This window comes from Ranitomeya variabilis, chromosome 3 (assembly GCF_051348905.1).
Source record: "Ranitomeya variabilis isolate aRanVar5 chromosome 3, aRanVar5.hap1, whole genome shotgun sequence".
Lineage (NCBI taxonomy): Eukaryota > Metazoa > Chordata > Amphibia > Anura > Dendrobatidae > Ranitomeya > Ranitomeya variabilis.
The window spans coordinates 85,996,589-86,018,238 of NC_135234.1; the positions used below are offsets into that span (position 1 = coordinate 85,996,589).

The 21,650-nt window shown below is 47.8% G+C and overlaps 1 protein-coding gene across 2 annotated transcripts in view; it reads left to right on the forward strand.

Annotated features, from left to right (window-relative positions):
* SEZ6 (seizure related 6 homolog) overlaps positions 1 to 21,650 on the forward strand; it is an 880,998-nt gene that overhangs the window by 622,499 nt on the left and 236,849 nt on the right. For both annotated transcript variants that reach the window (XM_077294330.1, XM_077294332.1), the window contains exon 4: positions 20,075 to 20,267. In XM_077294330.1, coding sequence (XP_077150445.1) covers positions 20,075 to 20,267 — 193 coding nt within the window. The remainder of the gene's footprint in view (positions 1 to 20,074; positions 20,268 to 21,650) is intronic.

A 21,650-nucleotide genomic window follows, 5' to 3' on the forward strand; every position in this document is an offset into this window, starting at 1 on the left:
GGGGCCGGAATAACAAAACCTTCTTGAAAACCTGATAACAGTAACCCCGCTTTTTCCCTATCTGGATATCTATTTAGATAAGGGACCATCTTTTCCCACATCACCGGTGTCACCCCCATGGGTATTACCGGCTCCTGACTTTCCTCTACCCTTCTTGAAACATTTCGCAGCCCCATGTGAGGAGCCGCTACAGTGGGAACACAAGTGTTTAAACTTACAATTGACCCCGAATCTACACTGGCCTTCGTTAAACTGCCAGCAAACACCCAACTTTTGACCCCCTGCCTGGCTAGAGGAACCAGAGGACCCTGAGGCCCCGGACTGAAAACCCTGGCCGGACCCACCGGCCCCTCCTTGAAAGGGATGACCGAACTTGTACTGCGCCATCACCCGCAACCAAAGTCCGATATCTTTCTGATCCCAGCGAATTGCCGGCCGAACCGCTTTCCTCTGTCTGAACTGCTCATCGTACCTGAGCCACGCCTGACCGCCATACACCCTATAAGCTTCATGGATAGAATCCAAGTAACAGAACAGACCTGAGCGATTCTCAGGTGCCTTCTCTTCAATCACACTAGCCAAAATGGCGAAGGCCTGCAGCCAGTTAGCAAACGTCTGAGGAATCAAGCGCCACCGCCGCTTTTCCTCATCTTCCTTCTTACCCTCATCCTTCTTTTTCTTATCTAGGTTAAATTTCTCTAACGGAAGTAAGGAAAATATTTCAACATATTCGTCCTTCGCAATCTTTTCCTTAACTTCCTTCTTAAGATGCGCCCCTAGGGGGCCCTCAAAACACACGTAAACTTCGCCGTGAGCCCTGTCATCTAAATGCACCCTACACTCTTTTTCCTTCTCCGTCTGCACTGAAACCGATATCGGCCCAGGAACCACCACTGGAGCCCCCACTGCCCCAAAAGCCCCCACCAGCGGGCTCGACCAAGCCCCTAAATGTCTCTGAGCGGACATACCCTGCTCTAGTCTAGATAACAAACCCTGCACGCTACTCAACAGCTCACGAACCCCTGCTGAACCGGCATCGCCTGCCACCCTCTCAACACTACCAAGCCCCTGACTACCCGCAAAAGCTGGCGATGCCAAAGTAGGAGTACACAGACCCGACACAGACATATACTCACCGGGCTGCGAGGGATCTGTAGGCCCCCCAGCCGACGTGCTGGCATCCAAGCGTCCCCGGCTCACCGCGTCCATGAACAATCCGCCCGAATCCGACCGCTGATGAGATCCCAGGAGGTCTTCAGAGGTGCCCTGTCCAGATACAGGCACCGCGGATAAAGGTGCCAGACTCTGTCTGCCCGAGGAGACTGGTGCCTGCGTGGATGAGCTGGCAGCACACCAGCTCAGATCTGCTCCAGCGCCAGCCGCCACCGCCAGTACGCCGTCCTGCCGACCTGACGCAGGAGAGGTACCCGCCGCTGAAGATGGAGCCGGCCCGAATCCGTCCTGCCGTGGGCCGCCCGCTCTGATGTCGCCGCCAGAAGCCCCCACGCTCCCAGATGAGGCCGAGGCAGGCCGCGCGGCTGGAGCCTCACCGCTGCGGCCTCCCGCTCCACCAGGCCCAGCACGCTGTCCGGCGCGCCGAAGCCCCGCCCCCGCTGCACTGCGGGGTGCAGGCCTGCCAGCCGCCGCTGAGCCCCGACTGGCAGTTGGATTCCTCCCAGGCCGGGACCGGGGAGCCGCTGCACTTACCGGTGCCCGGCCTGGAGGGTCCCGCGAGGGGCTCCTGCGCCTTCTGGGGGCTCGGGGACCGGAGTCCGGTGAAAGGCGCTCGGGGGGCCGCGTCCTCCGAGAACGCCGCTCCAGCGGCGCTGCAGCGCCGGACGGCCCCGCACCGTCCGACATGATCCGGGCCACCTGCGCCTGCAACCACCCGGGGGGATGCGACGCTGCAGCCGCCCTGAGGGACTCAAGGATGGAATCCACGCCAGACATAGCAGGTATGACTGCTCTCGATTCAAAAGTGCGGGAAGTGATTGGACCCACCCCCCAAACTCCCATAAATCCTCAGCCACTAAACCTTCCCTCCCCTTTCATTAACCCCTTACCTACCCCACTCCCCCCCATTGTCATGCAGGCCTTCGCCTACGCCGTGGGGGGAGGGGGTACGGCTTGCTCCGGCCTTTACTTTGTTTTCAGATACCTCCTCCCGATGCATTCAACATTTTGTTGTTGTTTTTTTGCCGAATTTGGATAATCTACGTTGAGAAAATCAACTTGATTCTTGATCGCAGTGAGAACAGAAGCTGCAATGCATCATATTGGTGTAAGGTTTATGACATGAGTAATTATGCATGCAAGACCACCAAGAGGTTGTGGCTACAAAGGGCGCCTTCAGCATATTAATCTCACATTAACTGGCATTCTCAGTCCTCTGGGAGCCATTTCTATTAAGTAATTACTTAAAATAACTGGCTGTACTTCTGTCAATAAGAATTCTCAGAGCTGTCTTTTCGCAGTGATATAGGGGCTTCGGGATTTCTTGCCAGGCGCAACATGAATATATTTACATCTACTGATGGTCAGATCATATCATTTTTATTGTAGAGTTTGTATGGCAGAAGGGTGAAGGTTTTTCTCAAAACATACTTTCATCACCTATTCTCAGGAGCGATTACATGTCTGATCTCTAGGAGCCCAACTAATGACAAGCATGGAGGTCCTAAGTTCCCTTCATCACTGCACCCCCCATTCCCTCTGGCTGCACCCCAATGCCCCCCTTACAGTGTTGAGGAGCTTAAATAAATTGTAGATCAAGATCATGCAGCGCCACTCCAATTACAGCCAATAGGGCTGACGGAATAGCCAAGCAATGTACATGACTGTCTCCGTCCCTTCCATTGACTTTGAATGGAGATCCCCAAGCATGCTTAACTGCCGCTTCACTTGAAGTATTCCTTACTATCATCATGCAGTGAGGAGAAACAGGAGGCTTCTAGTTCTGGGTCCTAGTGATGGGAGAAACCCTTGAGAGAAGTAGGCCAATATAATCATACATGTCAACAGTCCTGAATTTAATGGGACTCTGAGACTATCTATTTTTTGGGGAAACAGCTTTGGCAAATTGGAGAAAAAAAAATCTCCATCTTCTCCATTGTGTCAGCCCGTGAAAATCAAACTCCTTTCAGATGTCGTCCGAGTGTAGTCCGATGTTCACTGGCATATCCGAGTGTGATCTGAATATAGGATTTAACGCACGCATGCTGCAGCTTCTTTCCTCGGACTGGCTGATTCCGAGAAAAATAATTGGGCATCTGCACAATCCCACAACATAACATTAGTCCTAGCGGGATCTGATGTTTTGTTGGATCGCACTCGGCCTGAAAATACGATCATGTGCACAAGACAATATTCTGGCTTCTCTTACCACCCTCTACCCTCCTCCAACCTTTACCAGCTTTTATCAAGAGGGAATGTAATTTCTTATATACCTTGCTTAAAGTTCTTACTCTTTTCAATATTTCTGTTTGCTGTCAATAAACAGAAGCATGTATTCCTGGAATGCAAACCTTTGCCTGACCATCTCCTACATCTTCAGCTCCTGGGTTTATGGCTTATCAGTGTAGGTGAAAGTTTTAGGCCATGTTCACACAGTGCGTTTTTTACTGCAGAACCGCGGCGGTTTTGCCGCTGCGGTTCCTCAGCTTTTTTCCATGCAGGGTACAATACAATGTACCCTATGGAAAACAGGAACCGCTGTGCACATGATCCAGAATTAAAAAAAAAAAGCCGCGCTGAATAGCTGCGGGAAAAAAGAAGGAGCATGTCACTTCTTTGTCCGAAACTGCAGCGGTTCTGCACCCATAGACCTCCATTGTGAGGTCAAACCCGCAGTAAAACCCGCAGATCAAAAATATATCTGCGGGTTTTATTGCGGTTTGTGGTGCAGAACCGCTGCAGCAGGAAGTGCGGGGAAGTGGCCGGAAGTGCGTGGGCGGAAGTGCGTGGGCGGAGTGTGTTCCGAAGTGACGGAGGCATACCGTCGCATGGGGATCGTGATTGATTTGGTATGTGTGTGTGTGTGTGTGTGTGTGTGTATGCGTGTGTGTGTGTGTGTGTGTGTGTGTATGCGTGTGTGTCCCCATGCGACGATAGTGCCTCCATTGTGCTAAGTCGCCGTATGGGACTACTACTCCCATCCGGTATTAGGATGGGAGAGTTGTCCCTGTGTCCGGCGACTTAGCACAATTGTAAAGTTACACAAAACACCTACACACAATACACATACATGACACACAGTACAGTACATACAACACATAACATAGAGTATATACTCACCAGCAGCACACTTGTAGGCGAAGCCCTCGATCCTCCAGGAAAAAATCACAAAATAAAAAATCAAATTCATACTCCCTGTCCGCAGAATCCATAAAACGAGTGTCCCACGCCGATCCCCTGCTCTCTGGCGATACACTGCCAGGAGCGAAGCTCCTAGCAGTGTATCGCGTACTGTTCCGGAGTTCAATGGCTCCGGCGTCTCGGTTAACGGCAGTACAGCTGCGTTGAACTTTCCCACGCAGCACTGCCGTTAAGCGAGAGTGCCGGGGTCAATGACCGCCGGTAAACTCGCTCGCGCATGCGCAGTGACACACCGACAGGAACTATGGCTCCTGTCAGTGTGTTGCTGCAGCCGTGGAGAGCAGACATATCTCTGGATGTGTCTGTTCTCCATGGAAGATCTTCGTGGGACCCTCGATGGATTTCTGCGGACAGGGCCAGGGAGTATGAATTTGTTTTTTTATTTTTCATCTTTTTCAGGTCGAGGGTCTTCAGGACGGATTGAGCGTACAATAAAATATGGTCAAAAAGTGGGTGTCTTTATTTCATTAAAATATTTTTTTTATAGTGTTTGTGGTTTTTTTTTAACCCTTTCATTGGATTAATAATGGATAGGCGTCTTATTGACGCCTCTCCATTATTAACCGGGCTTAATGCCACCTTACAATAGCAAGGTGGTATTAACCCCTCATTACCCCATATCCCACCGCTACAGGGAGTGGGAAGAGAGTGGCCAAGTGCCAGAATAGGCGCATCTTCCAGATGTGCCTTTTCTGGGGTGGCTGGGGGCAGATGTTTGTAGCCACGGGGGGGCTAATAACCATGGACCCTCTCCTGGCTATTAATATCTGCCCTCAGTCACTGGCTTTACCATTCTGGCGGAGAAAATTGCGCGGGAGCCCACGCCAATTTTTTCCACCATTTAACCCTTTGATAGCATTAATAATGGATAGGCGTCTTATTGACGCCTCTCCATTATTAACCGGGATTAATGCCACCTTACAATAGCAAAAATACGTGCAACTGAAATACGTGGCACTGAAATACGTGGCACTTAAATACGTGATACGTGGCACTTAAATACGTGGCACTGAAATACGTGGCACGTATATACGTGGCACTTAAATACGTGGCACGTATATACGTGGCACGTATATACGTGGCACGTATATACGTGGCACTTAAATACGTGATACGTGGCACTTAAATACGTGGCACTGAAATACGTGGCACGTATATGCGTGGCACTTAAATACGTGGCACGTATATACGTGGCACTTAAATACGTGATACGTGGCACTTAAATACGTGCCACTGAAATACGTGGCACGTATATACGTGGCACTTAAATACGTGGCACTGAAATACGTGGCACGTATATACGTGGCACTTAAATACGTGATACGTGGCACTTAAATACGTGGCACTGAAATACGTGGCACGTATATACGTGGCACTTAAATACGTGATACGTGGCACTTAAATACGTGGCACGTATATACGTGGCACTGAAATACGTGGCACGTATATACGTGGCACTTAAATACGTGATACGTGGCACTTAAATACGTGGCACTGAAATACGTGGCACGTATATGCGTGGCACTTAAATACGTGGCACGTATATACGTGGCACTTAAATACGTGATACGTGGCACTTAAATACGTGCCACTGAAATACGTGGCACGTATATACGTGGCACTTAAATACGTGGCACTGAAATACGTGGCACGTATATACGTGGCACTTAAATACGTGATACGTGGCACTGAAATACGTGGCACGTATATACGTGGCACGTATATACGTGGCACTGAAATACGTGGCACGTATATACGTGGCACGTATATACGTGGCACTGAGATACGTGGCATGTATATACGTGGCACTTAAATACGTGATACGTGGCACTTAAATACGTGGCACTGAAATACGTGGCACGTATATACGTGGCACTGAAATACGTGGCACTGAAATACGTGGCACGTATATACGTGGCACTGAAATACATGGCACGTATATACGTGGCACTTAAATACGTGATACGTGGCACTTAAATACGTGGCACTTAGGCTACGTTCACATTTGCGTTGTGAGCCGCAGCGTCGGCGCAACGCACAACGCAAACAAAAATGCAGCAAAACGCATGCACAACGCTGCGTTTTGCGCCGCATGCGTCCTTTTTTTGATTGATTTTGGACGCAGCAAAAATGCAACTTGCTGCGTCCTCTGCGCCCGGACGCGTGCGCCGCAGTGACGCATGCGGTGCAAAACGCAAGCGCGACGCATGTCCATGCGCCCTCATGTTAAATATAGGGGCGCATGACGCATGCGGCGACGCTGCGGCACCCGACGCTGCGGCGCAGACCGCAAATGTGAACGTAGACTTAAATAGCTGGATAGAGCTGGATCCGCAGGCTGTGATCTGGCCTACGCTCAGCACTCTGCGGAGCGCTGTCATTCAAAACACGTCCACTCATTTTGGTGTTTAGTCCCAAAATGGAGGATGGAAGAAGAAAAGGGTTGGACAAGGAAATGACATCATTTCCTTTTTTTTTTTTCCCCCACTGCAGTTAAAGCTTTATTTGTGTCAAACACAGACAATCTGCAGAGAAAACTGCATAAAAAACCGCACTAAAAACCGCATCAAAAAACGCACCAAAAAACGCACCAAAAACGCACCAAAAACCGCACCTGCGTTTTCTGCCAAGAGCTGCGTTTTTTGTCCTGAAAAAAAAGGATTGAAATCAGGAACGTGTGAACATACCCTTAAGGTACCTTCACACTAAACGATATCGCTAGCAATCCGTGACGTTGCAGCATCCTGGCTAGCGATATCGTTGAGTTTGACAGGCAGCAGCGATCAGTATCCTGCTGTGATATCGCTGGTCATTTAGGAAAGTTCAGAACTTTATTTGGCCGTCAGATCGCCGTGTATCGTTGTGTTTGACAGCAAAAGCAACGATGCCAGCGATGTTTTACAATGGTAACCAGGGTAAATATCGGGTTACTAAGCACAGGGCCGCGCTTAGTAACCCGATGTTTACCCTGGTTACCATCGTAAAAGTAAAAAAAACAAACAGTACATACTCACCCTCTGATGTCCGTCACGTCCCTCGCCGTCCGCTTCCTGCACTGACTGAGCGCCGGCCGTAAAGTGAAAGCACAGCACAGCGGTGACGTCACCGCTCTGCTGTTAGGGCCGGCGCTCAGTCAGTGCAGGGAAGCGGACGCCGGGGGACTCGAAGGTGAGTATGTACTGTTTGTTTTTTTACATTTTACACTGGTAACCAGGGTAAACATTGGGTTACAAAGTGCGGCCCTGCGCTTAGCAACCCGATGTTTACCCTGGTTACCTGGGGACTTCGGCATCGTTGGTTGCTGGGGAGCGGTCTGTGTGACAGCTCTCCAGCGACCAAACAGCGACGCTGCAGCGATCGGCATCGTTGTCTGTATCGCTGCAGCGTCGTTTAGTGTGAAGGTACCTTTAGTCTTTGGAGGTCAGATAGGATTATATTTGGCAGGCTGTGTTTGAGCACGTTCACACGTTCAGTATTTGGTCAGTATTTTATCTCAGCATTTGTAAGGCAAAACCAGGAGTGGGTGATAAATGCAAAAGTAGTGATGTGTTTCTATTATACTTTTCCTCTGATTATTCCACTCCTGGTTTTGGCTTACCAATAATGAGGTAAAAAGCTCACCAAATACTCACCATATGAACCTCATAGTCTTAGGCCACGTGCACACATTCACTATTTGGTGAGTTTTTACCTCAGTATTTGTAAGCAAAAACCAGGAGTCGAACAATCAGAGGAAAAGTATAACTGAAACACGTCACCATTTCTGTATTTTTCACCCACTCCTGGTTTTGCCTTACAAATACTGAGGTAAAATACTGACCAAATACTGAATGTGTGAGCATAACCTTTAGCTCACAGTGGTATGTAGTTTTTTAGTCTGTGAGCTATTTGCACAAGGACTGCTTACTGACAGCACATGGATCCAAAAACAATCAATTCCACATGGATGGCAGGTCTGTGTGGAAAAATAACAACATGCACCATTACACAGACAAAAGCTGGCTGCAGAGGCGTAGCTAGGGTTTTTGTTCAGGGGGGCGAAGCTTCTGAGTGGGCCCCTAACCAGGTAACCTTGATTTCAACTCGGTGATGCGCCCTAATAGTGGAGGAGAACCTCAGATGACCGCAATGTTACTGAAGATAATCTCTATATAAAGACCAACATGGATATTACCGCCATATGGTCAGTGATAGATACCAGCCCTACAGAACATATAAGAGATCACTGCACAGTTACAGATAATGTCTTACCACTGACGTCCTTTCTGATGGAATCGTTCATTTTTCCCGTCTTTTCCATCTGGCACAGACCGACATGACAACTTCTTCCAGCCCCAGGACTCGTCTGCAGAGAATACAACAAAGACACATTTCACATTCTCATATTCCAGCCCCATCACCATCTATTCCCAACCTGCACAAACTCCTCATCCTACTGATACCCCAATACTGAGCTGCTGCTGCCGTATGTGTCCCTATTACTGCCCCTGATACCCTAATACTGAGCCGCTGCTGCCGTATGTGTCCCTATTACTGCCCCTGATACCCTAATACTGAGCCGCTGCTGCCGTATGTGTCCCTATTACTGCCCTGATACCCCAATACTGAGCCGCTGTTGCCTTATGTGTCCCTATTGCTGCACCTGATACCCCAATACTGAGCCGCTGCTGCCCTATTACTGCCCCTGATACCCCAATACTGAGCCGCTGCAGCCGTATGTTTCCCTATTACTGCACCTGATACCCCAATACTGAGCAGTTGCTTCCATATGTGTCCCTATTACTGCCCGATACCACAATACTGAGCCGCTGCTGCCGTATGTGTCCCTATTACTCCACCTGATACCCCAATACTGAGCTGCTGCTGCCATATGTGTCCCTATTACTGCACCTGATACCCCAATACTGAGCCACTGCTCCCGTATGTGTCCCTATTACTGCACCTGATACCCCAATACTGAGCCGCTGCTGCCGTATGTGTCCCTATTACTGCCCCTAACACCCCAATACTGAGCTGCTGCTGCCGTTTGTGTCCCTATTACTGCACCTGATACCCCAATACTGAGCCACTGCTGCTGTATGTGTCCCTATTACTGCACCTGATACCCCAATACTGAGCCGCTGCTGCCGTATGTGTCCCTATTGCTGCACCTGATACCCAATACTGAGCCGCTGCTGCCCTATTACTGCCCCTGATACCCCAATACTGAGCCGCTGCGGCCGTATGTGTCCCTATTACTGCACCCGATACCCCAATACTGAGCAGCTGCTTCCATATGTGTCCCTATTACTGCCCGATACCACAATACTGAGCCGCTGCTGCCGTATGTGTCCCTATTACTGCACCTGATACCCCGATACTGAGCCGCTGCTACCTTATGTGTCCCTATTACTCCACCTGATACCCCAATACTAAGCCTCTGCCATATGTGTCCCTATTACTGTACCTGATACCCTAATACTGAGCTGCTGCTGCCGTATGTGTCCCTATTACTGCCCCTGATATCCCAATACTGAGCCGCTGCTGCCGTATGTGTCCCTATTACTGCACCTGCTGTGTGGTTCTCTGTGCCCTCTAAAATATAAAGCACCCCTCTATAATAGTAATGCTGGGTGCAAGTGCCCTAGAAAACAGTGCCCATATTTTGCCCCCTAGAAAGTAATATTGCCCTGTGTGCCCCTTTGATAGCCACAGTAACCTGAGTTCCCCTATAACAATAAGTGCCCACTTTACATTTAATAATGCCCCAAGTCTCCCCCCTGTACAGCTCCCCTATACACAGCATGATGGTCTCTTATACAAAGTATAATGCCCCCTCACTGTATAGTACCACCCACACAGTATACTGACTCCTTAGTAGCCCCCAAACTGTTTGATGGCTCCAACAATGTATAATGACCCCCACACTGTAATCTCCATACTGTATTATGGCCCCATTGATAGCCTCCATATACAGTAGCATAATGCACCAAATAGTCCACAATATAGTATAATGCACTTCCCATAGGCAGACTCCATAGCAAAAGGCAGCCCCCAAATAGGCCGACCCTGTAATAAGGCAGCATCCCCATAGGCAGACCCTGTAATAAGGCGGCAGACCCTGTAATAAGGCAGCACCCCCATAGTCAGACTCTGTAATAAGGCAGCACCCCTATAGGCAGACCCTGTAATAAGGCAGCACCCCCATAGGCAGACCCTGTAATAAGGCAGCACCCCCATAGTCAGACCCTGTAATAAGGCAGCACCCCCATAGTCAGACCCTGTAATAAGGCAGCACCCCCATAGTCAGACCCTGTAATAAGGCAGCACCCCCATAGTCAGACCCTGTAATAAGGAAGCACCCCCAATAGTCAGACCCTGTAATAAGGCAGCACCCCCATAGTCAGACCCTGTAATAAGGCAGCACCCCTATAGGCAGACCCTGTAATAAGGCAGCCCCCATAGTCAGACACTGTAATAAGGCGGCAGACTCTATAATAAGGCAGCACCCCCATAGTCAGACCCTGTAATAAGGCAGTACCCCCATAGTCAGACCCTGTAATAAGGCAGCCCCCATAATCAGACCCTGTAATAAGGCAGCCCCCATAGTCAGACCCTGCAATAAGGCAGCACCCCATAGTCAGACCCTGTAATAAGGCAGCACCCCTATAGGCAGACCCTGTAATAAGGCAGCCCCCATAGTCAGACACTGTAATAAGGCGGCAGACTCTATAATAAGGCAGCACCCCCATAGTCAGACCCTGTAATAAGGCAGTACCCCCATAGTCAGACCCTGTAATAAGGCAGCCCCCATAGTCAGACCCTGTAATAAGGCAGCCCCCATAGTCAGACCCTGTAATAAGGCAGCACCCCTATAGGAAGACCCTGTAATAAGGCAGCCCCCATAGTCAGACCCTGTAATAAGGCAGCCCCCATAGTCAGACCCTGTAATAAGGCAGCCCCCATAATCAGACCCTGTAATAAGGCAGCACCCATAATCAGACCCTGTAATAAGGCAGCACCCATAGGCAGACCCTGTAATAAGGCGGCAGCACCCATAAAAAAAAAAAAATACTCACCTCTCTTCTTCCTGATTCCTGCGCTGCTCCCGCTGATCTCCTGACAGCAGGCGCCGGGCAGTGACGTCATTGCGCCCGCTGTCAGTGTCGGTGACGTCAGACGCCGACACTGACAAAGGGATGATGGGAGAAGGAGCGCAGCGCTCCTTCTCCCATCAATGCGATCAGCTGTATCGGCTAAATGCCGGTACAGCTGATCTTCCGATGACTGCGGGGGGCCACTGCTGGCACCGGGCCCCCCTGCCTGCTCAGGGGTCCCATAGCAGCTGGGCGGCAGAGCAGGGAGATCGATTCTCCCTGCACTGATGCAGAATGTAACAGTTACAGTAGCGTAGCTTCGGGTGCGCCCCCTCAGAGTACCGGGCCCGGGGCGCCCGCACCCTCTGCCCCCCCCTGGTAGCTACACTACTGGTTGGATAGATTGGATTGTGCCATATGAGACAGAAAATAAGCACGGAAAGCCACACAAACTACAGCCATTGCTATGACTGCTTCCTCCAAATGTCAGTGTTCCAATCCTCACAATGATTATGTGAATAAGCCCCTAGACAGAACCACAAACGCCATCCAGTAAAAACATGAATTTTTAAATCATTATAATGTTTGTTTAAAATGATGAAAAAAATGGAAAATATTTCCCTGAAGTCATTATAATAATTATTATAAGCCATTATAATTTTGATTAAAATTATGAGGAAAATAGAAAATGTTTCCCTGAAAACAGTGGGACAGATTTATTAAAACTGTTCTAAAGTCAAACAGGATAAAACAAGTAAAGAAGGTAGAAACTGAAGCAAATTAATCACATTAAAGCCGGTTTCACACGTCCATTTATTTCTGGTACCGGAAAAAACGGTACTGGAGATATCCGTGCCCGTGTGTCTGTGTGTTGTGAATGTAATACTCGCGGCCAGGGCCGGCTCCAGGTTTTTGAGGGCCCCGGGCGAAAGAGTCTCAGTGGGCCCCCCCCCTTTAACACATACCCCGATTCATGATGCCCAGATACAGCAGAGAAATATAGGTATAGTACAATGCCAGATTTCACTTCTTACATGAGTGATAGCTATTGAAAATTCTGCAGTGTATATATACAGGACAGGAGAAGTGGTACTGTGCAGTGTATATAAACAGGAGGAGAGGTACTGTGCGGTGTATATATACAGGAGTACACCGTGTATATATACAGGAGGAGTGGTACTGTGCGGTGTATATATACAGGACACAAGGAGCGGTACTGTGCAGTGTATATATTACAGGGGAGTGATGGTACTGTGCAGAGTATATATAGAGGGGAGTGGTACTGTGCAGTGTGTATATACAGGACAGGAGGAGTGGTACTGTGCAGTGTATATATACAGGAGTGGTACTGTGCAGTGTATATATACAGGACAGGAGGAGTGGTACTGTGCAGTGTATATATACAGGGGAGTGATGGTACTATGCAGTGTATATATACAGGACACGAGGAGCGGTACTGTGCAGTGTATATATACAGGGGAGTGATGGCACTGTGCAGTGTATATATACAGGGCAGTGATGGTGCAGCGCCCCAGAGTCCTGGTCGTTGCAGTATTGTGGCTCCGCCACTAAGGGGAGCTATGGTACGTCTGATGGCACTGAAGGAGTTCATCTGAGCAGGTATCACAGACACCAATTCATTTCACCGCCGGGCCTTCAGGGGGAGCTAAGGGTTCTATTCATTAGGCCACTCCTCACACACTGGTAAAACTGGGGGTCAGGCAGGAAGTTAGGGAGAAAGCTGACTGGGTTGGAACCAGGCAACACCTTGTGGCAGAGGGTGTTGTAAGGGGAGATTCGGTAGGGTCTCTGGCAGGAGGGGGATCCTGACAGAGGCTTGGCAACTAGAGAGAACGAAACGGGACCGTGCCTGCTCAGTATAGCGGCGGTGCCCAAGGAAGGATTGGAAGCGAGATAGATTGTGCTGAGTGAGAAACGAGATCAAAGCAAGAGGAGAATACCAGTAGGGGTTATGCTGTAAGACCGAGGCAACACCCTACTGAGGCGCACAACCGGCGGCCGGAATGCCGAGGGAGTATTACAATATTCAGCTTCAAGCAATACTCTAAACAGCGGCAGGACAGTCAGTCTAAGGCAGGCTGTCTCACCTAAATCACCTATGCAGTCTTGGGGGGCAACTTGTGGAGAGGGGCGACTCTAGGGTCCCGGAAGAGCTCCGAGCCTACCCGTCAAACGGGTGCCGTTCTAACCGTAACAACAGGGAGGAACGGAAGAATTAGCAGAACATCATCTAATTGAGTTGTGAGGGAACTTAAGAAACGGACACAACAGTTGTGGGGACTTTCCGTAAGCACAGCAGGGAAGGACCACAACACATAGCGCTAGAAGGAAGGCACAGATTTCCACCTGCTTAGAGAACTCTGGAGGTGCGCAGCCTGGTGATCTGGATTCCGGACTGAGGACCCAGAGATCTTCAGTAAAGAGGTAAAGAGACTGCAACCTGGTGTCCTCGTTATTTACTGCACTGCACCACTACACCATATTTATTCTCCGTGCGCCCCACGGCAGGGTCACGGACCGGGCCTAGCCACCGTGACAACCCCTGAGCAGAGACTCGCAGGCCCGGTACCGGGTACCCCTCGGCCCTGCGGCGGTGGGGGCGCTACAATGGCACTGTGCAGTGTATATATACAGGGGAGTGATGGTACTGTGCAGTGTATATATACAGGGCAGTGATGGTACTGTGCAGTGTATATATACAGGGCAGTGATGGTACTGTGCAGTGTATATATAAAGGGGAGTGATGGTACTGTGCAGTGTATATATACAGGGGAGTGATGGTACTGTGCAGTGTATATATACAGGGCAGTGATGGTACTGTGCAGTGTATATATACAGGGCAGTGATGGTACTGTGCAGTGTATATATAAAGGGGAGTGATGGTACTGTGCAGTGTATATATACAGGGGAGTGATGGTACTGTGCAGTGTATATATACAGGGCAGTGATGGTACTGTGCAGTGTATATATGCACAGTACCATCCCAGGCCCCCAGCACCTGTCCTGTATATATATTATATATACTGTCATACAGGCTGTATAGATACAGTATATACATATACAGGACAGGTGCTGGGGGCCTGGGCGGCTGCTGAAGTATATAATATACAGTATATCAGCTGTGGCCGCCCCAGGTCACCCCTAGACTGTCAGAATACAGCGATACATGATAACGGAATGTCTCATGTGCCAGTGCTGCCCTTCATAAACTGTTCTAAGTACCTGGGTACAAAAGTCAGGAATTGCTAGAAATAAGTCCCCTTCTCAGGGCAATGGGAGCAGCGCCCTGAGGACTGACCCTGCCAGCAGATTTCCCCTGCTGTACCCAGGAAAGGTGGGCAGCACAGGGGCAGGGAGGGACATGTGCTGTACCAGGGCAGAATGAGTGGAGCCCCTGTGCCCCCAGGGCCCGGAGGGTGGCATCAGCAGTGGGCACAAGGGCTCTCAGGCTGGCCTCCTGCACTCACAGGGGAATAAGTGCCCCCTGCAGCCAACTATTCAGGAGTAAGGTGGAAAGTTGCGCCCCCATACTTGCTGACATAGCCGTCGCCATCCCCTTGATCGCACTCACTCAGGGCGGGTACTGGGTAGCAGCTCCTCCAGAATCTGCGGCTGCCTGAATCTGATAAGTTCAGCAGTCACCAGTCAGTCAGTGAGTGCAGCCAGCGAGGGGCGGGCGGGAGAGCACAGCAGGAGAACGTGCTCTCTCCGCCCACAAACAATGTCACGCTGGCTGCCTTCTTAACCCCTATGTGCCTGGCCCTGCACTGACAGTGAGAAGATGCTTGTGCCAGCACAAAATGAACGGCCAGATGGATCTCTGACAGCGTGAGTGGGCCCCCCCGTCTCGCCAGGGCCCCGGCACTTGCCCGGGTGCGCCGGGTGCTGACGCCGGCCCTGCTCGCGGCACATGTGTGGCAACGGTGTGCCATCCGTGAGCCGCATCAGTACCACAAGGATGGGCGCCGAAGAAAAAGCACTACAGTAAGTGCTGTTCCCCGGCGGCGGGTTCTGAAGACGGCTCTCATCATTCTCCCCTGCTCTGCCGGCGATCGGCGTGAGTAGAGGAGAATGATGAGAGTTATATTAAAGTCCGAACGATGATAGCAGGTGGGCGCTTTTGGGACTCTTACTCCCATCATCAGACACCTGCTGCCGCTAATAATAGTGACAGCAGGAGCAGATGATCGGGGTATTCCTCTGCCGCCCCCTGCGATATAACGAAATAAATGAATGAAAAATCTGACGTTGGTTCCCCCCTACTTTCTTGAACAACCAGGCAAAACTCACTGCTGGGGGGCTGCAACCTTCAGCTGTCAGCTTCAGCATGGTTGGTTATCAAGAATAGAGGGGTCCCCATGCTGTTTTTTTTAATTATTTAAATAAATAATTTAAAAAAACGATGTAGTGTCCCCCCATTTTTGACAACCAGCCTTGCTAAAGCTCACAGCTGGGGGCTGGCATTCTCAGGCTGGTAAGGGGCCATTAATATAGCCCCTCTCAGCCTAAAAACAGCAGCCTGCAGCTTCCCAGAAAAGGTGCATCAATTAGATGCATCCATTCTGGCACTTTGCCCGGCTCTTCCCACTTGCCCTGTAGCGGTGGCAAGAGGGGTTAATATCTGTGGGGTTGATGTCACCTTTGTATTGTCAGGTGACATCAAGCCCATGGCTTAGTAATTGAGAGGTGTCTATTAGACACCTCTCCATTACTAATCCTATAGTTATATGTTTACCAGCGGTGACACCATCACTGGCATTTTCCCATGGTCCTGAGATCACCGCAGTTCAGTCTGGCCTCAATGATGTCACTCCTGGTGATGCTGTGCTCTCAGCAGCTCATTCACCATTGTTTTTCAGCCGGGACGGTCGCATCTTGTCATCGTCCAGGTTGAAAACTATTTAGCCCCCAGACATGGATTACGGCGTAGGACAGAACGTATATTATTGTTTGTTTTTTTATTTTATTTTTATTACAGGAGATCGAGGGCTTCGGTGGAATTAGGCGAGGTCGTAAGTATGGTTTAATTTAGAATATTAAAGGAGTCTGTCACTTTTTCAAATAAAGGCTTAATGGGCTTAATGTCACCTGACAATACAAAGGTGACATCAACACCACAAATTTTAACCCCACTTGCCACCGCTACAGGGAAAGTGAGAAGTGCTGTGCAAAGCGCCAGAATTGGTGCATATAATAGATGCGCCTTTTCTGGGCAGCTGTGGGCTGCTGTTTTTAGGCTGGGGGGGCCCATATCAATGGCCTCTTACAGCCTGAGAATACCAGCACCCAGGCTTGAGCTTTAGCAATGCTGGCTGTCAAAAATGGGAGGGACCCCACACCATCTCCTTTAATTATTTATTTAATTTTTTTTTTTTTTTTTTAAAGCGTGGGGACTCTATTCTTGAAAACCATCCTTGCTGAAGCTGACAGGTGAGGGTTGCCTGGTTGGTTCAAGAAAATAGGTTTTTCATTCATTTATTTTGTTATATCGCAGGTGGCGGCTAAGGAATACCCCGATCATCCGTTCCTGCTGTCACTGTCATTAGTGGCAGCAGGTGTCGGATGATGGGAGTAAGAGTCCCAAAAGATACCACCTGCTGTCATCGATCAGACTTTAATATAACTCTCATCATTCTCCTCTGCTTGTGCTGATCGCCAGCAGAGCACGGGACAATGATGAGAGCCATCTTCAGCACCTGCCACCGGGGAACAGCGCTTACAGTAGCGCTTCTTCCCCGGCGCTGATGCATGTCACACGGTGGACATCAATGTGTGTTCTCTGTGTGCACGTGTGCGGGACGTTTTTGCCATCCGTGCTGACTGTAAAAAATGGACGTGTCTTTGTGTGGGGCACATGGGCACACGGTCCGTGTAAACACACTGACATGTGCACAGACCCATTCATTTGAATGGGTCTATGTGTGTACGTGTCTCTGGTACTTGTGAAAACTGTCACTACACGTACCGGAGACATAGACGTGTGAAAGGGGCCTAATGAACAAAGCAGGATGTATTTGGTGCCGCTCATTTGGAATTTAAGATACCTTTCTTTTCCTGATAGACATTTTAGACTTGGATAATTAATTTTGGGGGAAAAAAGTATACCCCATTATACACATTTTGCCATTTTAGTTATTATTTTCTTCCAGTGTTTAATACCATAAGATAGGTGTAAAAAGTAATAATACAATTAGCGCAAGACATGAACTTCACCTTTCTTGGAGAAATTTGCGCCAGAATTTGTAAAGATGTTTTCTTAGTAAATCTTCCCTATTGAATGTTGTATCCATGCTTCTAGCACGGATCAAGATATGATGAATTAGTGGATTAAATGACAGCAACAGCCTGAATATTCAACATGAACAGCAGCAGTGTGCACGGCTCACTAAGGTTACCAGTTCACTTCATTTTCTTACAGAATCAATTCCCGCTGGTTTTGCTCATCCTAAATTCTAACAATTGCACATAATGTTTCAAGCCAAAAAAAAAATGAAAAAGAATCACAAGATTTATCTTCAGCCAAAACATATTTCCATTTGGCATTCAGGAAATTTAGTAGCTGCGTACCTGTAACTGCAAAATCCTGATCTGAAAATTAAGAACGCCAGCGAGCGCGGTGATTACATTTCTTCTGCTTCTACAAATATAAGCAGACGATTATTACATTTGATTTATGTTATGGGTTAGGGATACAATTAATATTACACACCGGCAGTTTGATGATATCAGAGTCTCATGCTTGGTGCATCGTTATTGTCCCTAATTGCGAGTAAATTGTGTTCTGCATTCTTATGAGTGTTAGATCAGCCCACGTAATATTGGGATTCACTCAGTGGGAATTTGGAGCAGGATAACGGCTTATATTCACTGCACGTCTAAACTTATTTCTCTGTTAAAAAAAACACCTGCAATAAATAGTCCATGATGTACATGTTTCTATAACCTTTTAGATTTACTCCTGTTAGCTCACGTTCACACATTCAGTATTTTATGTCAGTATTTGTAATCCAAAACCAGGAGTGGGTGAAAAATACACCCTGAGTCCAGTGATGTGTCACTTACTGGGTTGCTTGCTGCAGTGTTGATAAAATCACTGTTTTATCTGCTGCAGATCTACCAGTTCTCTAAATGCTGAATATTGTATAACCCCGCCTACACCACTGATTGGTTGATTTCTATGTACGCAGTTCATAGGCAGAAAGCTGCCAATTAGTGGTGGGGTCGGGTTATACAGAACTCATTAATATGGAGAAATTATACTAAATTTTAATTTAACTGTAAAACTGTTACTTTACATATTGGACTTTTTAACAATTAATGGATTATTGGGTTATTTCTGAAATAAGCCATAAGAAATAGACTTGTGTGGCAAGTAGATGATTTCAAACTCAGTGTTAAAGGGAACTGGTCACATTAAAGATATAGCCCAATTTGCGAGCAGTGGGTTAAAGAGTAAGTGAAGATAATAATTATGACATTCAAATGAATGATCATACTCAGTGATTGACAGCCTTACTAATCACATGGTAGGACCACCTACTGGACTCCCAGGCTAACAATGAGCTAAACATTTTATTAATAAACTACTAGTTTTATTGAATATATTCTGTAAAAATACTGCTGTCTGCTTAGTGCATTTTGCCTTAAATCAAAGTGTCTGCAGATGGATTTTTTGCCTTTGTTTATCTTGAAAGGGAACCTCTCATGTAAAATAATGTTATTAATCTGCAGATATGGGGTTAATCTGCAGGTTAATAGCATTCTGACACCGCACTGTGCCATCACTGAGAGCCTGGCTGCCAGGAGGAAATGAACTCTATTCCCCCCGGCAGCATTCAGCTTCCAGTCATAGGGGTGGTGCTGGCGCGGGTTCAGTTATGGTGGCGCAGTCACTGCTCTGTGTATAGAGTGACAGCTGTAACTGCACCCCCAGTACTGACTGACAGCCGGCCCTGAACGGTGACTGAAACCGCCCCTATGACTGCCTGGAGGAATAAAGTTAATTTCCTCCCAGCAACGAGGCTCTCAGTGCCGCCGCCAGACAGGTTCAGAACCCTATTAACCTGCAGATTAATCCCATGTCTGCAGGTTAATAGCGTTATTTTACATGAAAGGTTTCCATTAAATGGGGGTTGTCTTTTGTAGAAACTTCCTATAATAGACCACATGAAAAAGATGGCTAATTTTTACTTTTGTTGTTTTATTTATTTTTATGGAGTGGGGTAATTTACTAGGAAATATTCTGTAGTGATAATCCTAAACGATGTTCTTCTCAACAAGCATAGTGCGCTTTGTAATACTCTTCTCTTAGTATACGTTCAAGAACAAGTTGGAAACGGAATACATTTACGAGATGTCTTACGTTTGACCAATTATATAGCAGATTGTGCCGGATGTGGTACACCTCTCCAACCAAAGAGGATGGACTGATGTTTTTCATCCAGTGTCAATGATATTTTCTTTGCTCTTTGTTAGCTTGATAATGGTGCAATGATATTTATTTCAAGGGGATTTTTTTTAGTATCAAAAGACCATTTCATGTACATGACACCTGAAAACATTTTTTAATACACAGATGGTTATATTATGGACTTTTCTTACAGGTGCAAAACATCAGTCTATTGGAAGGTGAGTCCGTAACGGTGGAGAGCCTAGAAGGTGTGGAGCCTGTCATCCTGGCCAATGAATCTTTTCTAATGAGAGGTCAAGTGATCCGAAGTCCAACCAACCAAGTCATGGTGCATTTTCAAAGTTTACAGCCATCAAGCCTGGGTACCTTCCGCTTCTATTATCAAGGTATGGTGTTTGCTGTTGTGTATTATGGCTAATAATAACTTGTGTGTGAACTGTGCCTATTACGCATAGTTGTGCCATATATTCCTCATAATAGCTAATAACTAGACAAACCTGTTCCAGGATTGAAGGTTTGTGGCCATCTTGCGCCTTTGATGGCTCTCAGCGAAAAACATTGGCTGCTATTGTAGAAGTGGCACTGGCCTCCCTCCACATAAAGATCATGTTCCCTTGTCAGCTCACCTGCCGCTCCACTCTCTGCGCTGGCAGGTCTTCCGCTCAGCTCAAGTCAGACTGCTCCAAACTCTTGGGAAATAATTGAGACACAGTCCAAGTATAACTTCAATCACAACATTTTACTTTCATTTCTTTGCGGCTCATCCAGTTCCATTACAGAAGTTACATCAGGTTTCACAGTGTACGTCATTTCCGCTTTCCCTTTCCTCCTCACACGGCTCAAGCCCGGGTCCTACCTTCTCATACGGCATTTCAGCATCCTCCCTGTCCAGATTCCTTGCCTTATGTGGGGGTTCCCTCAGACGTTTCACATCGGTTCTGAGGGCATCAGCCCATGCAAACATCTGCCACATGGTGAGCGACCTGCCCGTCTTTCCTGCCATGTCTACTTTAAAATTAAGCTTTTGTCCAGAAGCTGCTGACACGTGTATGGCTTTGGCCAAGATGGTATTGGAATGCTGGATGGCTGGGCACTATGCTTGAGAACATTGCGGGGTAGCTATATTACTCCTGAGTACTTAGGCCCTTTTGAGCTTTACGGGCGCCCAGGCCCTTCTGACTACAACCAGGAAGCTCTCCTACCCTTATCACAGTGACCCCTCTAACAGTAAACTATTAACACTAAAATGCCCCATCTAGTGGTCTATTCCCAACACTGCACTTTCCCTACATGCAATGTAGTTACAGGAATAATAAATACATTACTTATGTACATTCAGCAACATTAAAATATACATTTCAACAACATACATTTACACATATGTTAAACTGGGAAAGGCACAGCCACAGGGGTTCAGAGCAACCAACGCAAGCCCCCTATACTATGTCACAAAAAGAAAAAAGTGACAACTTTAAATTTTCCCAAAATTGTGGCAAACTCACTGGTCACTGCCGTTGTTGTTAATTACTTTTGTATGACTGTGTAGCAATCTCATCAAGCCAAAAAAATATTTATTAGCAACTGTGAAGAACAATTTTAGTGGACCATCCAATTTTTAAGCTGTAACATTTGAGCACACAAATAACTGCAAGGTAATCCAGTTAGTTTAAACCCCCTATAGACATTAGATTGATATTTATGGATCTTTACATTTTTAAAGGGACTTTGTCAGCACAGAATGACTGTTCAAACCAAGTACAAGCGCTCGG